The 19409-nt window shown below is 35.2% G+C and overlaps 1 protein-coding gene across 1 annotated transcript in view; it reads left to right on the top strand.

Annotated features, from left to right (window-relative positions):
• Positions 1–19409, top strand: part of LOC107680931 (collagen alpha-1(XXIII) chain-like) — a 154710-nt gene that overhangs the window by 98834 nt on the left and 36467 nt on the right. Inside the window, exons 3-6 of the mRNA XM_016477026.1 lie at positions 7494–7538; positions 9262–9269; positions 10570–10596; positions 19290–19316. Coding sequence (XP_016332512.1) covers positions 7494–7538; positions 9262–9269; positions 10570–10596; positions 19290–19316 — 107 coding nt within the window. The remainder of the gene's footprint in view (positions 1–7493; positions 7539–9261; positions 9270–10569; positions 10597–19289; positions 19317–19409) is intronic.

The raw sequence follows: 19409 nt of genomic DNA on the forward strand, positions 1-19409 counted from the left end.
ATTGTTTCAAAGCAACTTCAAAGAAATAAACAGGAAAATAGCAGTTTCACCAAATATAAAATTACCCGTTTTACGCACATGCATTTTTATTACATGTATTTACATATATGTAAATGTATAAATCTATTTTATGTATATAAATTCATATTTACTAATTGAAAGAAAAACTGTTTTAAGTAAAAGTTTAGAGGTCAAAAGCTTTAATAACATGAGGCAAAAGATTTGTGATTGATATTAATAGATGGCTTGTATGTCATTGAAATGAATGAGGGTCAGATTATCCTTCTCCCAATTCTATTTTAATCATGTATTATGTTCAGCCAACTGGCGAGTAACTCATTGTAATCACTCACTACAAAGCCTCCTTACTTACTGTACTGCAAAGCTTGTTTTTACTAGCATCTGATACTTGGCGAGTGTTAATTTTGGACCCTGGACTGTTGTTTTGTAACTGTAATTGGATTTAATGGGTCTAACACCTCTGTAGAAAGCAGATGCTGCCTGATTTGATTATATCACTGTAATGTTCCGCTTATGTGTGAGGAAAATCTTACAGTCTTACTGTCAGCTTGTTCCAGAGTGGTGTAGAGAGAACAATCACTTGCAACCATTAGAAACAACATGGTTTTGTTTATTTTCAGATAACACAAATACATCATTATGGAGCTTATTATGACTTTGGAAACATGTAAGAAACATCAGGTTTATGCAGTGTGTTATCAGTTTGTGTGCAGTCATGTTTCCCGTGCCGCTAAATTGTAAGGACTAGTCGTGATTAATGACTGTAACCTCTTACCTGTCTTAATGAGTAGCTACTTCATGACATTTTAACCTGGATCCCAAGCAGCTTTGGTCATGCAGCATTTGACGGAGCGTGAGTCTATACATCCTCTCGCTGTTCACTATTATAATCACTCGTGCTAATGGGAGAGCCACCCAACGAGTGTCTGGGACCCTGTCGAGTCCGGCCCCTCTCATAAACACCAACACTTCCAGCATCAACACACAGATGGAAATGTTTCACTGCCAAGCGGTTGGGGATGGAGGGACAGAGTTGTTTATCTGGAGGTCAAGCGAGTTAACACTCCATCACGCAAGGGCCAAACTCTTAATAGCCGCACTTACACGGGCAAACGCAGACCCTCGCGCATTACATTTACATGCTAATGGTGGGTTTCATATGTTTTATTTTTTTGGTGCAGTGTGGCTTAAATGTTGATTTAATCTTTGCACAAAAGCGATGTTAAACAGGTCGTGTTTGTTTTGCTGTGGTTGGACAATAAATGTGCGCAGATGCTGCGGATGCATAAAAAAATCTCAAGTTTTTGAATGTTTAAAGCTAAAATGCGCTAACAAATTGTTATTCTGGAAAAAAAAATCAGATGTATTTTATTAAAATCATTTGAGCGAACAGTGTTATTCAAATCAAAATACCCGATGGCCAGGTTTCATCTGCTTTTCTTTGGCACAAAGCTGAAACAATACAAAAAGCCACATAAATAGAAGGAAACTCAATGAAGCTGTGCAATTGCATATAAGCCTGAAATACAGTCAGGTATTTTTGCAGTTAACGCAGTACAGCACAACACTGTTCATAAGCAGAGATCATATAGATTTACACAGTCATGTTCCCTGCAATAATAATGCTAAAATTGCACTTTTGTTTAATAGCGCATGAAAAGCATGACAAGAAAGCAAGCATGTTCAAGGCACGAAGGTCTGGTCATTGTCATATTAGTTTATATATTACAAGGATACTGCCAAATATCCCTTCGATGTACATTGGTTGCTGTTTTATGCTTTGTCTTTGAAAAAATCTGGGAATTAGAGATGTAGTCTTTTGATTTTCTATATATTTTTGAAAAGAAAACTTTAAATCATCAATTACAGTTTGAAACTTAAATAAAATAGATTTATATAGTTAATATGGCATTTCAAACAGTATTCTTTTTTTACATAATTCAAATTATTGCATGTATTTCTTACATTGCAAGACTGCTTAAGTGAACTGCAAACAAGTTAATTTGTGGCAAATAGTGATTTTGTGTTTTGTGTTGATTTTCTGTATAATTTTGGTATTTGGAATAAAACATTTTTTCAACATGAAGGAAAAATCACTATGGTACCTGGATGAATCTTACAAAACAGGTCAGGAGCATGACCAGGTTATATTTCACTACAAAATCTAAATAAACATTTTATAATTGAAATACATTTATTAATACACTTATATTCACATATTTGTTATATTTATTTTATATTGTATTTATTATAAATTAATTTTTACATAAATGTCACAATGAAAAAAATCTTAATGGGATACAAATAGGGGAAAAAATATTGCTTCCCTTGATTTTGGGGTGAAATTTGACCTGGAATTCATCAGAAAATGATCATGAGTTTTTATATACGTGTGTATATATATATATATATATATATATATACACACCCTACTAATAATGATAATGTACTTTTAAAAAGCTCAGTTCAGTTTAAAATTGAACAAAAACAACATCTTGAAAACACATGGCTTTTTGATTGCTGTTTAACACTTGAACCACGCAAACACACTCACACACACTGGAATGTCCAGATAACACACCTCTCCTCTCCTCATTTGAAACGGTTGAGTTCGGCTCTGTTATTTGGCTGTTCGTGATCTCTCATGAGCAACAGCATTTGATTTAACAGTCAGATTTCCTGCTCTGTTACAAGCTCCTCCAGTCAACATAAACCACCTGTCAGACATCACAGAAAGCCAAATAACTCTCTCTGTTTTTTGCATTTGGCATGAACATGAAAGAAGTTTGTTAAAGTGCAGTGAATAATGCCTTGGTGGTGAAAACAGCTTAAATTATTGATTAAAGTTTGACATTGCAAGACTGCTAAATTGCAAAAAAAAGTTAAATGATGCTTGAACATATAGTGAACAACTTTACAGCCTCTAAATTACACCCACATTTCCAGCATGTTATAATATTAATTCTATTACAGTTTTTGTTTTAACATAATTTTTTTCTATTTTCTGTTTTCACTTTAATTTGAGTTAAAGTTTAGTTTAGTAAGTTTTAATCATTTTATTGTGTTTTTGATATATCATTTTGAATATATATATTTTTAAATATATCTATACAGTTTTAAACATTTTTATAGTAAAATAATAAAAATAAAAATGTTTTTAATTTATGAAACTTTCTTTAAACATTAGTATTTCTTGCGTTACAACATTCAGGAAACATTTAAAAGTGCAAAATAATAAAATGGAACATTCCCTTAAAAAAAACATTTTTTATGGTAACACTTTACAATGAGGTTCTATTTGTCAATGGTAATTAACTGCATTACTTAACATAAACTAATAATGAAAATACTTTTAAAGCATTTATTAATCTTATTTAATGCTAATTTTAACATTTACTAGTATATTATTAAAATCAAAAGATTTATCTGTTAATATTTAATGGATCTGAGTTAACAAGAACAATGAACATTTGTATTTTGATTAACTAATGTTAACAAAGATTAACGAATACTGTAATAAATGTATTGCTCATTGTTAGTTAATGCATAACTAATGTTAACTAATGGGGCCTCAATGTAAAGTGTTAGCATTTTTATTTATTAGTTTAAGTTTTGTATAGTTTTAGTTATTTTAGTACTTAAACTAAATGAAAATGAGGAGATAGCTAAAATATATAAAGTTTTTTTATATTTCATTTTATTTAGTTAACATTTATTTTATTTCAAGTAACATTTTTCATGGTTTTAGCTAACTTTAATAAGCCTGGTTATTTAAAGATTACATGTAATTTTTTTCTATAGTTATGCAGAGAAACTGGTTCAAGTTCAATGTATTATTTTATTGAGTTACCAATGTTGGATAATTGAATAATAGGATAATGTGTGAACTTCTTGTTAGACAGATTACGTTCAATTTTCCCGGGACACAGGGTTGTCACCTCACACAAACCACCCACACATTCTGGTATGAATTTCATTTCCTTTCCATTTGTAGACTTTCATTTTGTCAGCGAGGGATATTGGAGAGGAAAACACAGTTGTGGTTTAGGAACTGAGAAGATTGAATTCGGTGATTTCACTGTTGACGCTTATTGCGAACAGTTGTTGCGCCCAACACAAAGCCGGAGAAAAGCAATGTTTTCATTAGTTTAAGACAAAATGGCACAGTAGCTAAATCAAGCCTATGCATGACTATAAGAACCAGACCTTTTTGATCGGACAAGGATCGGAATTCGAGTGGTTAGATCGTCAAAGCTGAGAATAACGATACACTTCAATTATCCGATTTCTTAATGTTAACGTAACGGGACAGCTATAGGGGAGAACATAGGAGACATTTAAGACCCCGGAGACCTCAATTGCATCCAGATTCAAGTTTTTAATCTCGCAGTTGTTACTGTTACGATAATTGTCCATGAGACAGTTCATCAAATGCTGACAGATAAAAAGCATGAGATGGCCCCTTTCGTCTGTGTCTTCAGCATTGAGCCATCAGCCTCAGTTCCTCATGGTGTTTATGGGCTCTGTTGGGGAAGAACATTGTTACACTTGTATTTATAGGCATTGTGGTTGGGTCTTTTGTAACGTGATAGTGTGTAGTGCAGTAAGCCACAAGAGCTCAAAGATGAAGCCACGACTCACTATTTTCACTATGTTGACTATGATTTGTGTTATCGTACACAAACCCTGGAACGTCATTACAATAGGGGAGGTTGAGCAGAAAGCCGTATATGATATAGAACAGACCACATGAGCGAAAGAGAGCGCAATAGGAGAATGTTAGAAGCTACAATCTATAGACAAAGACTGAAAGGTTTGTAGAAAGCAACTTCCAGTACACTTGTTACAGTGACCTGTAACCTCTGGAAAGGAATGTTACAGGTTTTATACAAGTTTGAGCTCAGTTTCTAATATAAGCATCAATAAGATCCTGTCGTTTACGTTGGATAATAACTTCAGCAAGTTCCTCAGTTTGTAAAAACAAACAATAATTGTGTGTATGCTTATGTATTTACAGTTGAAGTCAACAGTGCACTTCGTCCTGGAGGGAATTTGAAGCAGTAATGTGAAGCATATTTTTGTTACAACACTTAGGCGAAATGTGTCATTTCAGCGGCAATAAATGGACTTGTAAGACTGCTTGTTTTCAAACAGGTTGTGTTGCTGTGTTCATCAGGATACTGGAACAAACAAGTTAAGATGTAGAAGTTAAAACGTACACTATTGTTTAAAAGTTTGAGGTTGATACGATTTTTTTAACGTTTTGGAAAAAAGTTTCAGCAAGATTTTGCATTCATTATAGATAGAAAAATTGCGGGAAAACACCTGGTTAGTGTATAGTTTGCTGAATAGATTTTAATTGCATTATGACTATAAACTCAGTTTTAGCTTGTTTTTGCAAACTGACATACATGTAGAATGTATTTGCTGTGTTAATCGACAACATGTCCCAGAGTTTAAAGGAATAGTTCCACCAAAAATTTATTTTGAATTTGAATTGGCTGAAAATGTACTCACCCTCAGGCCATGCAAGGTGTAGAAGAGTTTGTTTCTTCATCATAACAGATTTGGAGAAATTTAGCATTACATCACTTGATCACCAATGGATCCTCTGCAGTGAATGGGTGCCGTCAGAATGAGAGTCCAAACAACTGATAAAAACATCACAATAATCCACAAGTAATCCACACCACTCATCATTTAACATCTTGTGAAGTGAAAAGCAGTGTGTTTGAATTTTAGCTGGAAGCAAGAGTTTAAAATATCTTAATGATGGAATTGTTTCTTACAGACACTCAGCTTTTCACTTCACAAGATGTTAACTGATGGACTGGATTTGTGTGCATTACTTGTGGATTATTGTGATGATTTTAGCAGCTGGTTGAACTCTCATTCTGACGGCACCCATTCACTGCAGGGGATCCATGATGTTGAATTTCTCCAATTCTGTTCCGATGAAGAAACAAATTTATCCTCAGCTTGGATGGCCTGAGGGTGAATACATTTTCAGCAAATTTTCATTTTTGGATTAACTGTTCCATTAAGTTGAATTGAACCTTGAACATTCCTATAAGGATGCCGGATGCTTTAGATTTAGTAAAGTGAACCGCACCGGGGAAGTGAAACCATGAGACCCTTTCTTGACAATCTTTCTAATAGGGGTTGAATCAGCAGGGGTTGATTAACCTAGAACAATAACAATAATGCCAACAAGAAAAGTGTGTCTGCGACTCGAGCTCGTTAGCATCCCAGCATCCCCCTCTCCTGCCTCGCTCAGGTATGGTTTCAGGGGGTTAATCGGTTAACCAGAGGAACAGAGAGTAGGGGGGCCTGGCTACCGTCTGGGAGGTGGAGGTATGCTCTCGGCCGCTTTGTTCTGACTTTCATATACACGAACAGGAAGTGATGCGAGGTGCACAGATATGCACATGTCATCTGCATTTGTCTGTGAACAATGGATTTGCACCTAATCCAGATCAATTTTAAGTTGAAATTGTCCTGGTTTCTGCATCACATATGCAGGGCTGTTTTTACACCTTTCTACTGCCTTGGTCAAATTACTGTGTAAGTTTGGCTCATATGGACTTCTATTAGCGTGAATCTAATGAAAACTGTCAAGGCATGTCCAGGTCATATTTCACCCCAAAAAAATAAAAAATAAAATAAAATATTTAGCATAAAGAAAATAGTTACATTTTTAGATAATAATATTTTTTGTACTGTACCAATTATTTTCATAACAATTAAGCAAATTTATCCCCCATACAACCACCCACCCCCCTACCCCTTCCCATCGTCGGTATGTTGCTTTGGTGCAGAAAAAAATCTCATTCCCATTACTGTAAACCAAGCAAAAATATTATTTCAATTGTGAAGTACAATTCTAAAAACACATCATATTTGTTGTACTGAATTTAATTAATGCCATTTATATAAAAAAAATTCTGTGTCTAGGTAAGATGGCTATATTACATTTAACGAGATATGACCATATTACATTTAATGAGAATCAAATTTTTCAACATTATAGCTGGAGTCTTCAACAGGGCGTCCACCAGTTGTTGTTTGATCTAAAACTAATGAAATATACATTAAACAAAAATTTATTAATTTAATCAAAACTAAATTTAGCAAAATTGCTGCATTACTATAATGGGAATTCTTCTCTTGTCATGAAAATAATATCACATTAAAAATCTACTAAAAATGCTTCAGTTTATTTTATTTTAGCTTAGCTTAGCTTAGCTTAGTTTAGTTTGCTGTCAAATGTAACCCAGACATTTCTTTGTGAAATTGAAATATATTTCAAAGTTCATTATAACTTCAGCTTAGCATTCTCACAGGATTCTACAAACGTATGATCTGAAAATAATTTGAATGAATCCGTATGTGTAGAAACCTCAGTAATGAAAAAAAAAAATAGTTTTATGTAAGACATTTTTCAAGTCATTACACATCTCTCCTGACTTCAGGTCCTCCTGGGAAACGTGGACGGATGGGCAGAAGAGGAGACCCTGGTGAGTGCAATCTCTTCATTTATGTTCCTCATGCCTGATGTCTAGCACTTTTCTGTAAACATTGTTACTAGTGTGCTTAATTCATAAACATTAGATGTGACTGGGAGGAAGTCCTCATTGAATGTGGTTTTGATTCACCGTAGACCCTCAGATGATTCAGAGGTATTAAACTCAGACTGATGATGACTCGGCCATACAAATTAAGATGGTGATGTATTTCTTAGTGAGCTGTGCTGTAGTCACACACATAGCTCTCAAGGGCACAGATTGAGAGAGGTTTTAATGAAAAGAATGATTCATTGTCACGTCACTTGCGGAGAAGCCATCAGTATAGCTTGTTAAATTTAAGAAGGTGTCCAGATAATGTTTTGCCTAAAAACATCTGTTATCTTTGGATAATGTTTATACAGCAGAACCTATATTCACCTTCTGACCATATCCGATTAAATCTGAGATTGCAGCGTTCCCATACAACTGGCATTCGGACAGAATGACAATTCTTTACATCTGTTTTTCAAACTTGTTCCAGCCCTGCTGCCCTGGGAGAGGAACTTCAAACGTTGGCAGAACACTTTATTTACATAGAGATAGTGGGTCATTTTGTCACTAAGTCTGCTGGATGTGGTTCTGTTTAGCTGTGCCTGATTGTTGTAGTTTGGGTCGTGAAGCGAGCAGGAAGAGTCGAATGTTGAGACAACACCATTGCACAACAGTCTGTTTGTTTCTCTAGTGTGAGGGAGAAAATATGGTTGGAAAGCTGGAAGATATTTAGCAGACTAATCAACGCAAACATTAGGCAGGTCGTATGCGTCCATGATAATTCAAAAGTTAAAAGCGCTCATTTAATTAGAACCCTCGTCAATTAAATGATGAATCTTTTTACTAAACAACTTTGATGTTCTCAATTAAACTGTAAAACGCATACTCATTATTTTTCTCTTTCAACATCTTACTTTTAAATGCTTTCCAAATGGTGAGGCCATTTCGTTCACAATGGTCAGAACTTGACTGTGCTGAGTGAATGTTATCTTTTAAACTCTTAAAGGGGTGGTTGACTGGTTTTTTTATAGGCTTGATTGTGTTTATGGGGTGCAGTCTAACATGTGTTAATGCTTCGTTTGTTAAAAAACGCATTATTTTTCACATAATTTACCTTTATTCCACACCTCTCTGTCCCTTCTCCTCTGAACGCGCTGATCATTTCCTGCTTTTATGAAGCCCCTCCCTCAGAAATACACGATGGGCTCTGATTGATTAGCTAGCCTAGTGTGTTGTGATTGGCTAAACCGCCTCTAGCGTGCGTCTAATGTCCCGCCCCTCACCATAGCGGCATGTGCTCCAGTTGTATTGTAAACAATGACGTCGTCTATATTGCTTATCAATTTGAGCCCGATCGAGACACAGAGGATATTAGTGAAGAGGATCGCGCAGAACCTGTGCAAGCACGGAACCACCCCTTTAAGAGTCTGCCAGCATCTAGACGTGAGTAAATGCCAACAACTTTCTGCCTCGTGAAACCTCAACACATCTTTTAAACCTCTTTTTCTACTCTGAGGTTCATGCGCTTACCTGATGAACATTTCAGGAAAAAAAGGTTTAGAGGTTTACCTTTTGTTAAAAAAGTGGACGTGTAATTTTGTGTTATTATTGAAGTTAAACTGAAAGTTAAAAGACATTTGGATTGTTTTAAATGTCTCTTTGTTGTTCTTCTTTTATTTTTCAGGACCCCCAGTAAGTACCCTGTCCTCACACTTCAAAATAATGACATGTAGCAGATATGGGCTCTGTATTGTGGTAAGGCTGATAAAACGTTTAAAAGGTGAGACATAAAACCCGAGAAACGGCCTTCAAGTTCTGGAATCTTTCATACATCCTGAAATTTTTACATTTGAGAATATGTGCACCAGTTTATCTGACATTAAATTTCTAGAACCTTCAAATTTAAGCCTCTGAAAAATTAACATGCTAGAATTAGCATTCTTTTGAGATTCCAGAATAAAACTTAAAGAATAAAGTTCTGGAATATTCATTTCAGAGCAGCTGCAAGCTAAAAGCTAAAAGATTAGCCCCCGGTTTCACAGACAAGGCTTAAGCTAGTCCCAGACTAAAATGTATGTTTGAGCTGTCTCAGCTGAAAATATCTTGCTCTGACATATCTTAAAATATGTCAGTGTCATTGTTCTGTGTCAAGATACACACCTGTAATGTTTTCTTCTAAGGCATTTTTGTAAAAGTTGCTTAAATATATTAATTTAACTAAGGTCTAGTCCTGGCTTAAACTAAGCCCCGTTTGTGAAACCGGGCCCTGGTGCTTCTGATATTAAAGTTTTACAATATTCAAACCAACATTAAAGTTCTGGTATCCAACAAAAGTGTAACTCAGCATAAGAACAGGTTGCAAACTGTCTGTCACCTGCTTTAGATTTAGGTTAAAACCAAGTTGTCAACACCTTGTTGCAAATAGATATGTGACTTCTAATCCATATTTTAACAGGCTGTCATGAAGATTTCATTGATCTGTTTAATGCTCGCAGATGTCAAATTATGTGACAGCTTTCAACATTTCAACAGTTTAGGTTGGTTTGCTAACTTTCACGTTTAGTTTGTGGTCTTCTGTAGAGCAGAGGTCCACCACCGGTTTATTTACTCAGAAGTCTATTGCAATGTTAAGAAACCCTAAAACACTTCAAGTTTTCATTTATAATCCTGCAAAGTGCTGTTATTCCAACTAATAAACACATAAAACAGAGATTTACTTTGTGGAAATACTGACAGGTTGTGTTTCTCTATTAAAGTTTTGGAATGTGCAAGTACGTTCTTCAAGTTCAGATTGGTTAATAAGAATAATTTACAGTAGTTTACTTTTTATCACACTGGATTTTAAAATATTTGTTTTTTTTATGAAGCTGAACAGATTCTCTTGAGATTATGAAAACTGTCATGATGTTTACCTTGGGATTTGTAATCTTTTATTTTTTTTATCTACTGTAGGTCTATATTTATTCATTATATCTAATTTTTCTTTGCACAGGGCAAACCTGGGCGAGACGGTTACCCGGTAAATGTCCTTTAAATGATCTAATTTCTTCTTGGGTTTTAATCTCCATTTTATGGAGCTCTTTTTCTAATTGCTTCTATCACCTCCAGTTGACTTGCTGTTCATCTCTGTTTTTTTCATTTCTGTCTCAGTAAATATCTGTGCAGCTCAACAGCTAACAGAGAATGTTCACATAACAAAAAAAAAACAATGTTTTAGCAAAACGTTCTTAAAACAGATTTTTGTTAGCAGAGTCATAGAATATATATTTTTAAGAGGAACATGAATTAAACAGCTTATGCAGTGAGAGAAGTGTTAGTAATAGTGTCTAAAATAAGCACTAAAAAGTTTCAAACACTCTTCATCATCTACACCATCGTCTCTGACGAAGAATGAAACTCTTTCGTTGCTATTTCAGCAACATGGCCGATAATGATGCTGAGTTTCCTGGAAAGAGTGAAAGCACTCCTGGGCTCAATTACGCTGGTAATGGTGTTTCTCTGTTGAAACCACTATAGATTCATCCCTTTGGCTAAATGAGTCCGGGACAGCAGGCCAGAAACACTTAGGACTTTTACTTTATAATTTCCTGGTTTCTTGAACCCTGAAATGGAAAGTACTAGGAAAGCAGTTGGGCGTTTAAAAATGAATCGAGCGTAGACAAAACATCACATGTGAACTGTGACATATGGGCAGAGGTACTCCGATCTCTTAAAGTACAACACACATCTGATGATTGTTTTCTGATGACTGGACTTTGATTAGAGTAGTTTGTTTGTGTTCAACTTCAAATAAAAAGAAAAGACATTTGCTTGGTAAACTGTGAGTCATAATTGCATCTTGTATTTCATTTATGAAACAAGCCCCAGTCAAACAATCAATAATCAGTTTATGTATTTTTCAGCACCTCTGTTTATGTAGATACAAACATGAGATCAATTCTTGGGGTCCAAACAGATTTCCAATTGAATTGGATCATTGTTGTGATTGTATGATCTACTGTAGAAGTGGTCTGGTGGCCTCTAGTGGCTGTCAGTGGAACAGCGGACAGCAGAATGATAAGCAGCAGGCTGTTCTGGAACATGTCAAGGTGAACCTGGGGTCAGATTGTGGTTAGTCACAAAGCGAATGAGGCTTTGTGCCTTGTTTTGTCTGGATCTCAATTGTGGACCCCATGGTTTGGTTGGTTTGGCTCCAGATATCAAGAGATGTTTAGTTAACAGGCCTTACTCACCTCGCGGTGTGAAGTATGAGTTCAATAAGAGTATATTTGTCTGGGAGTTCTGAGTAAGCCTTACTGTGCCTCTTTAGCCAATTATACTGCAGATATTATTTATTACATTACCACTTCCTGTCTCTGTACCCATTATCTCTACTATCGTTGCAGTAAATCATAGTGATGTCTGTACTGATATGCTGTGGCGTATCTGCTGTAAGATCAGCCTCTAGATAACAGTCTATGCCAGGCTGGGTCAGTCATGCCCAGCAAATTAGTATCAGAGGTACACTCATGGTTTTCCTAGAATTGTACGTCTGCCGGGAAAAGTCTGTGGTTAATTATAGACAGGTGTGTGTGTGTGTGTGTGTGTGTACATGCTACAAACACTCATTCTTGAGACAAAGAAAAGTCTGGGTCATATTTCGCTCTAAAATCAAAAGAAGTGTTTTTTTTAATTGTTTATTTTGTATATATGTAAACATATGTATACATTTTTATGCAAAAATAAATACAGGAATAAAATCTCATGCTCATTACTGTAGTAAAGTAATTAAAGTCATGTTCAGACACAATGAAATCAATGAACTGTTCATTTAAATACACTAAAATCATAAATTAACTTTATTTATTACAATAATGGGAATGCTCTATTTGCATAAATAAATTAAATGTATGTATTCAATCCTTTATAGTAAAATAGCTAATATAGTAATGAAATTCATGCTGTTCAAATACATTATTAATTAATTAATTAATTATTATTATTATTATTATTGTTATTAAAATCTATTTAATTACAGTTTCATAAACATACATTTAAATTACATTTTATTTATTTATTTATTGCAATAATGGAAATGCTATATTTTTCATAAAGAATTAAATGTATTTTTATATATTTTAAAAAACATATATAAAAAGTAAAATGTTTAAATGTGACCTGGAAATTGCATTATCTGAGATTTATTTATTTAGTTATTTATTGCAATGATGGGAATGTGATAATTTTCATAAACAAATTAAATGTATTTTTTATATAGTTTTAAATGATATAAATGTAAATGCACATTAAAATTATTTATTACACGGCTCTGAGGAAATCTTGATTCTGATTGGTCAGTCGCAACATTCCGAGGTATGTTATCCCTCGATAACAACCGGTAAAAACTAATAACACAGGCTCATCCGAGTAACTGAAGTCAGCGCTATACTCTTGCCAGGAACAGTTTTTTCTTAGTGGAAGCTTTGCGTTTGTTTAGCTAATAAAATATTAAAACTCAATTCTCAAAACTCTGCTTTGCGTCGGGGTCCTGATCACCCTGTTGGGGGTTATTCTGCAATAACAACCGGCTGGATGTACATTATCCCCTACATATATAACTGAGGTTAACTCCTATACAGTATAGGATTTAGACACACTCAAAAAAAAAGACACCTGAGGCTACACTGGCACTTTGTTTGGCCTCATTGGGCTCAATAGTAGAACACCTCACTATGTGTGAGTGGATCGGATTTCCTAAACTGGAGCGTGTCCATTAGCATCTGCCAAGCATCTGTAGCATCTGGAACAGAGCGACAGGTGCGTGTGTGAACTCGCCCCAAATCCACATCCTTTATGGTGTACAACGCAATCTCAAAATGCTTTCGGCCAGCAACTGTGAAACGTACGCTAGTGATTTCACTCTATTCACCAGCAATAGCCATCTTTTAAACAATCCCCTTTACTCCCTCACAACATGATTGTTCTTATCCTGTAAACTGGTTTGACACACAGTTTGTGTTAACTTACGTCATATGGTGAGGATTATTAATGACAAAAAGCAGATGATTTCAAGTAAATATAATTTACATCGTTACACTAACCGTAAGGAGTTTAGTTGATGAGCAACAGGAGCCAAACAGGAAGTGTACGCATATACGTTTGATGGAATCCAGTTAGATCCAGGTTAATTCTGTTCTGTAAGTGCACTGGGTTAATGTTACTCACATATGGGAACACAACATGTGTGTAGATGCTTTGCCATTGTTCTTATAAGCTCAGGTGGTGCCCACATGCTGTCTGTGCTCATTTGAGGCTGTGATTTGATTAGCGGTATCATAAACAGACTGTATTACATGCAGACGCTGCTGAGAACGGCTCTCATGAGACTGTCGTTTAGGTTCTCTCATAAATGATCCCTTTGGATTTGAGCATGTGATGGATAGGGTGACTCTTTTTTTCCAAACATGTCCTGGCCAGGATTTCTAAACTCCCTAAAATGTCCTGGTTTTGGCTTTGTTTTATTGTTTTCATACTTGCTGAAGGTAAGAACTGAAAAGTATAGTCTGACCAATACATATAATCGACCAGTCATCAAATGCAAAAAGGTGGGATTTACAGAAAATAAATAACATCAATGTACTAAAAATGGAGACATTTTTCCTTTGCGTTGCTGAAAATGTCAGAACGATCTCATTCACACAGATCTGCGAAAACGACTAAAAATGCTGTATTATGCATGCCAGGCCAGTATTGGCGATGCCACTGTAAAGAAATACTATGCATCTGCGTACATACCTATAGATTGAACACATAATGCGCATGAGGTCACTGTTTTCACATTTTGCAGTTTACGTGGAGATGATAGCAGTATAGTTTTCAAAAACTTTCACTTTGAAACCCATTTTCAAAATTTAGCATTTTCAGGTCACCAAAATGCATTAAAAGTTTTCTATTTTTAGTTGAAAATGGAGTCTTGTAAACAGCCCCTTAGAAATCATACTACTGAATGATGGAGATTGCTTGTTAAGAAAGATCGAGTTGTACGAGTACACAAGGCACTTTTATTTTCTCCAGAAAATGTAAAAATCTATTTTACCTAGAAATGTCTAGTATAACAATTCTTGTTACGGAATAACGGAGCAAAAATATGCCATATGAAGGCTTTTCATGAATATTCTAGACATGGTAGTGTTTCTTTTTTGAAATCCAGGAACATCTTTCTTGGCAGCCCGGTGGGAGAGAAGTGGATGTCACATGTCCCAAAGTATTTCCATGTACTTGAAGTATAAAGCAGTCCAATAAATGATATTCCCTTCAGAGAAGAAAGGAGAACAGAGAGACGTGGAGAGTTCATGGACATTGGATCCAGATGAGGGGTCGTCTCGCCTTGAAGAGCCACACAGGGATGAGATTGTGGTTGTTTCAGGCAGAAAAATTAAACCTGAACAACAAGGGGGTTTGCATTGTATGCATCTCTAGCCGCTGTCCACTTCAGTTCCTTATATGATTGGCCTAATCTCTTTTTTCATTTAAAAAATGGAATGAATCATTGATGAATTCATAATCCAATTAATATTTAATTTTATTACATTTGCGTAATCCATGAAAAAATTGATATATATATATATATATATATGAATTATATAAATATAAAATAATTATTAATTAAATTGTTAAGACAACGATATAACACTGAAATTCAATTAGAAACGTCATTTCTTTAAGTTTTGTGATGTACATCTTACAGTATTGGATGATCAAAAATGTAAAAATGTACGGACAGGGACTTTTGAGATGTGGGTGTTGTTGTCGCTTGTTGTCGATTGTTAAGATGCAGGGTTTCACTGGAAGATCGAGTTATATTTTAATTAAACATAATGAGGTCAAAAAAAGTAAATTGTAAAAAAGTAAAAATGAAACACATACATGGATTAATTAATTGTCCACAATAAGATCTATACAAAATAGATTTTTTACAAAATAGATGCTGATTATTTTTGTCTTGTTCGTCTAAAATGTAGGTTTATGGGGTTTGTGATTACATTTTTTGCAACAGTTTGCAAGTGGGATAAGAAAAATCCTTAATCAAATTTAATTTGATATATATTCTCTGAAAACAAGTCTTATTGTCTTGTGCAATATTCTTCAAGTAAATCACGTTTAGATATTTTTACTGGAAAAGTTGCAGTGCATTTAAGGGCTTAACACCAGATATTGGCAATGAAAGATGGGACATTTCTATACTGTCCAACCCAAACACAATCTCTTAAGTAGGTGAAGGCAGTCAAAACCCGTGAAAGATTCTTTTGATTAAAACATTTAAGTCTTGATTTGACTCAAAGGGCCTATCGATACAATCCCTCCAGATTTCCCACAAAGCACCATTGAGCCCACCACGAAGTCCAGTTTTAGCAGGAATGCTTTTGTAGGCCTGAACTCAAAGCATTTCGATTACCCTGTGATGAATTTATGATTTATAGCAAAGTTGAAAAACTTTAACACTGGCAAAGGGCAGCAGACAAAAAAGTCATTATTTCATTTTCTCGAGGCTTTACTGGTAATCTGAATCCTCTTTCTCAGTCCTTTGCACTTTGTGGTTAAATAAATGTGGTAAATCTGTGCTACTTTGGAATGTTTTCCTGCTGTTCCTCCTTGGAATTCAGCGGTGCAAAATAAAATATCCAGGATTAATCTTCTTTTAATTGTTTTATAAGAGGTTTTTTCTTGGAGGTTTTGTACTTAGTTTGGCCAGCCAATATGTTGCAGGAGAGGAATGAAAAGCAGGTTTAGGAATAACGGATGGATTTTATTTTTTCATGCTTACCTTCACTCTTCAGGGGGTCATAAATTGAGTTGTGTTAGTTCATGTGTGGCATCCATATGGACCTTCAGGTGCGAGGCAGATAGCAGGACGTTTGGAAATTTGAAGGATACATTCTTGGATCATAATGTGAGTGATGTTTGTCCATGAAAATTCAAGAGTGGCTTCTTTTTTGGTAGTGTTTCTGGGATTTCTGAGGAAGAAAACCTTTAATACCCCAATAATTTTGATGGAGTATTCAATTACAAATGTAAGAGTCTTTGGCCCTGAGGGTCAACAGATTGAGACCCAGCAATAGTGACCAGTGGGAAGACCGATCTCCTCCTCACAATGATGAACTTAAAGGGTCTCAGACCCTGAGTACTATGGTCATAAATCAGAGTTAAATGTCTTAGCCGATTCATTAATTTCTCTTGGAGGAAGTCCGCTGGCATTGACCTGTGCACATGGTGTCTGCTCAGCATGAGGAGACACTGCAGAGAGCAAGCCATGTAAATGCTCCCAGATGTATGATTAGAGCTTCTAGCACATCCTTAACATACCTCTGGGAATGCTTAAAATCAGGGATTGTTTATTGTCCACAATGGACTCGTACATCTTTTGTCTGTTTATTCAAAGGCAGAAGCTTAGCATTCGTTATTTTAGCCCAGGATGTTCCCTTACTTTTGGGTACAGACACTTCATTGAAGTTTGAAGGGCCTGTCACATTTCATACGCACGCAAACACGTGAGCACCAATTTTTCATTTGGTGAACTCTGGCCTGCAAATTCCTATAGTTTTCTGAATGCCACTTATTTTGAATTATTTTCAAAGAATGACATGAAGGAAATACAGTACAGTTTCTGATTAATGCACGTTTAAAATACAAACTTTAATAAGAAAAGCTACTTTGAAAAAAATGGGTTTAGGATTTACTCTGAAATAATTTTTTATCATGATTTTTCAGTTACAAAGAACATTAAGTAACACATGAAATTTTGAAGTAGAAAGACTGAAATATTGTTTTCTTGTCAAATGTACTGCAATAACCTGTTTTATTTATTTTGAAAAATCATTTTTTTACATGAAGTTTTGGTGAAATGGAGTAGATGGTTTTTTAACACTTTGAACTAATTATTAGTGTTGTTTGCTAATATATGCATCACTGTCACCGTTGCTCATGCTTAGTGTTAGTTGTTAACAAACCTCTAATCCAAAATATTAAAATTTAATTTGTTTTCTGTGATTGTAGATCATTGTGAGTACTAGCAGCAAATCATGAGTGTTTGAGTGACTAGAGAGCTGATCAAACTATATTATTTTAGGCTTACCTGTGGCTCTACACCAATCAGATTGAGAGGGAGAGGGAGATTTTAAATTCAATGTTCTGGGTTTTACAGATAGAGAGGATGTTGTTGGTTTCAGGCTGTGCTGCACGCTTCTCTTACCTGTATAGTCTCTCAATCTTTCCTAATTGCTACTTTCCTTTCCTCCCTGCAGTAAAAGCAGTAGTCCAATTTGAGTCCAATTTGACTCTACACTCTAAAAAAAACCATGGTTCTTTGAAGGTTCTTTACACATTGTTCTATTTAGAATCACATTGTTCCGAAGAACCCTTTTATGCTAAAATTGTTCTTTGTAGAGTTTAGGATTCTTTGTTCCAGCCCTTTAAAAAAATATATATATATATCTTTTTTTTAATCTTTAACTGTCAAAATTCTTTCAAAGCCACCAACTTTTTAATCTTCTGGAGTTCGATCAACCATCCAACTACACATTGGTCTTGGGGGGCCATGACACCGTTCATCAGGATTGTGTGTTTTTTTTATTTTTTATTTAAATGCATTTGTTATGACAAGTCTGAGTGACCAACTTGCAGGTTGCAACAAGGTTTATGTTCCTCTCTCTGTTTCCAAAACTTGTTTATGCATGTGTGATATCATGTTCCCCCTTTTTCCACCCTAACACGCACACAAAAAAGTGGGAATAAACTGAGGGTGCATTTTTGATGTGGGATTGTCACAAGCTTTTGAGACAACTTAAAAAGGGCCAGAAATTGTACAGATATATGTTTCAAAGTTCAAAGGTCTCTGGCATTTTGATGACCTCCCACAATTCATTCAAAAGTATGTGATTTATCTGACACTGCTACTTTTAGAATAAGTCTAGGTGTTTCATGACACTTTTAAATCGGACTTCTCACCTCTGACATCAGAACAAAAATAAATCCTGTAAGGTCACCTTTTTCACAACTACTCAGATGAGTGTCTATACTGGACACTAGGTTGCTCCCATTACAGTCCCACACAGTCTATGGAGCTTTCTGCAAAATAAAAGTAATAATAACTTATTTTATACTGCCAATTTGGCACATCCTTTCTATTTTTGACAGCTGCACAGCTTTTAATTTCCTGGTCTGACTAAAACTGATTTTAAAACAACATAAATGGACTACGATGGATTTTATTTGTTAAATATTGAAATGACTTCTGACAATTATTTATTAGATTGTCTTTTATTTATAGCCATATGTATAATGCGCATATCTGATTAGTATAACAGATAAAACACATGAACAAGCCAAGGCTACTACAATGCCCAACTATTTTTCTAGATCATTGATTACCCTTGCATTTGAATCTTTACTAAGTCTGTAAGTCTAATCTTAAATTTTGGTTGCAATAACAAGATTTTATGTTGTAAGTCAAAAGAAACGGGTCTGACTCCAGTCCTCATCCTAAAAATAAAGGAATGACATCATGGCCCAACATGATCATTTTGATTTAATTCTATGTTTCTCTCCTGATCTTTATCTTTTGATTTACCCCTCACACTTCCCTTCAGAGTCTATCTGCACTTTCCCTTTTTATGACCAGCTGTATGGAGGACTCCTGTGGTTTAATCGTCTGTTTTCTCTTTTTCCACTGTTCAGGGTCCACTTGGTCTGGATGGCAAACCTGTGAGTATTCCCGAGCTTTAAAGAGACAAGATGAGAATGTGTGTGTGTGTGTGTGTGTGTGTGTGTGTGTGTGTGTGTGTGTGTGTGTTTGTG

The sequence above is a fragment of the Sinocyclocheilus anshuiensis genome, unplaced genomic scaffold, assembly GCF_001515605.1.
Source record: "Sinocyclocheilus anshuiensis isolate Anshui unplaced genomic scaffold, SAMN03320099.WGS_v1.1 scaffold1462, whole genome shotgun sequence".
Classification (NCBI taxonomy): Eukaryota; Metazoa; Chordata; class Actinopteri; order Cypriniformes; family Cyprinidae; genus Sinocyclocheilus; species Sinocyclocheilus anshuiensis.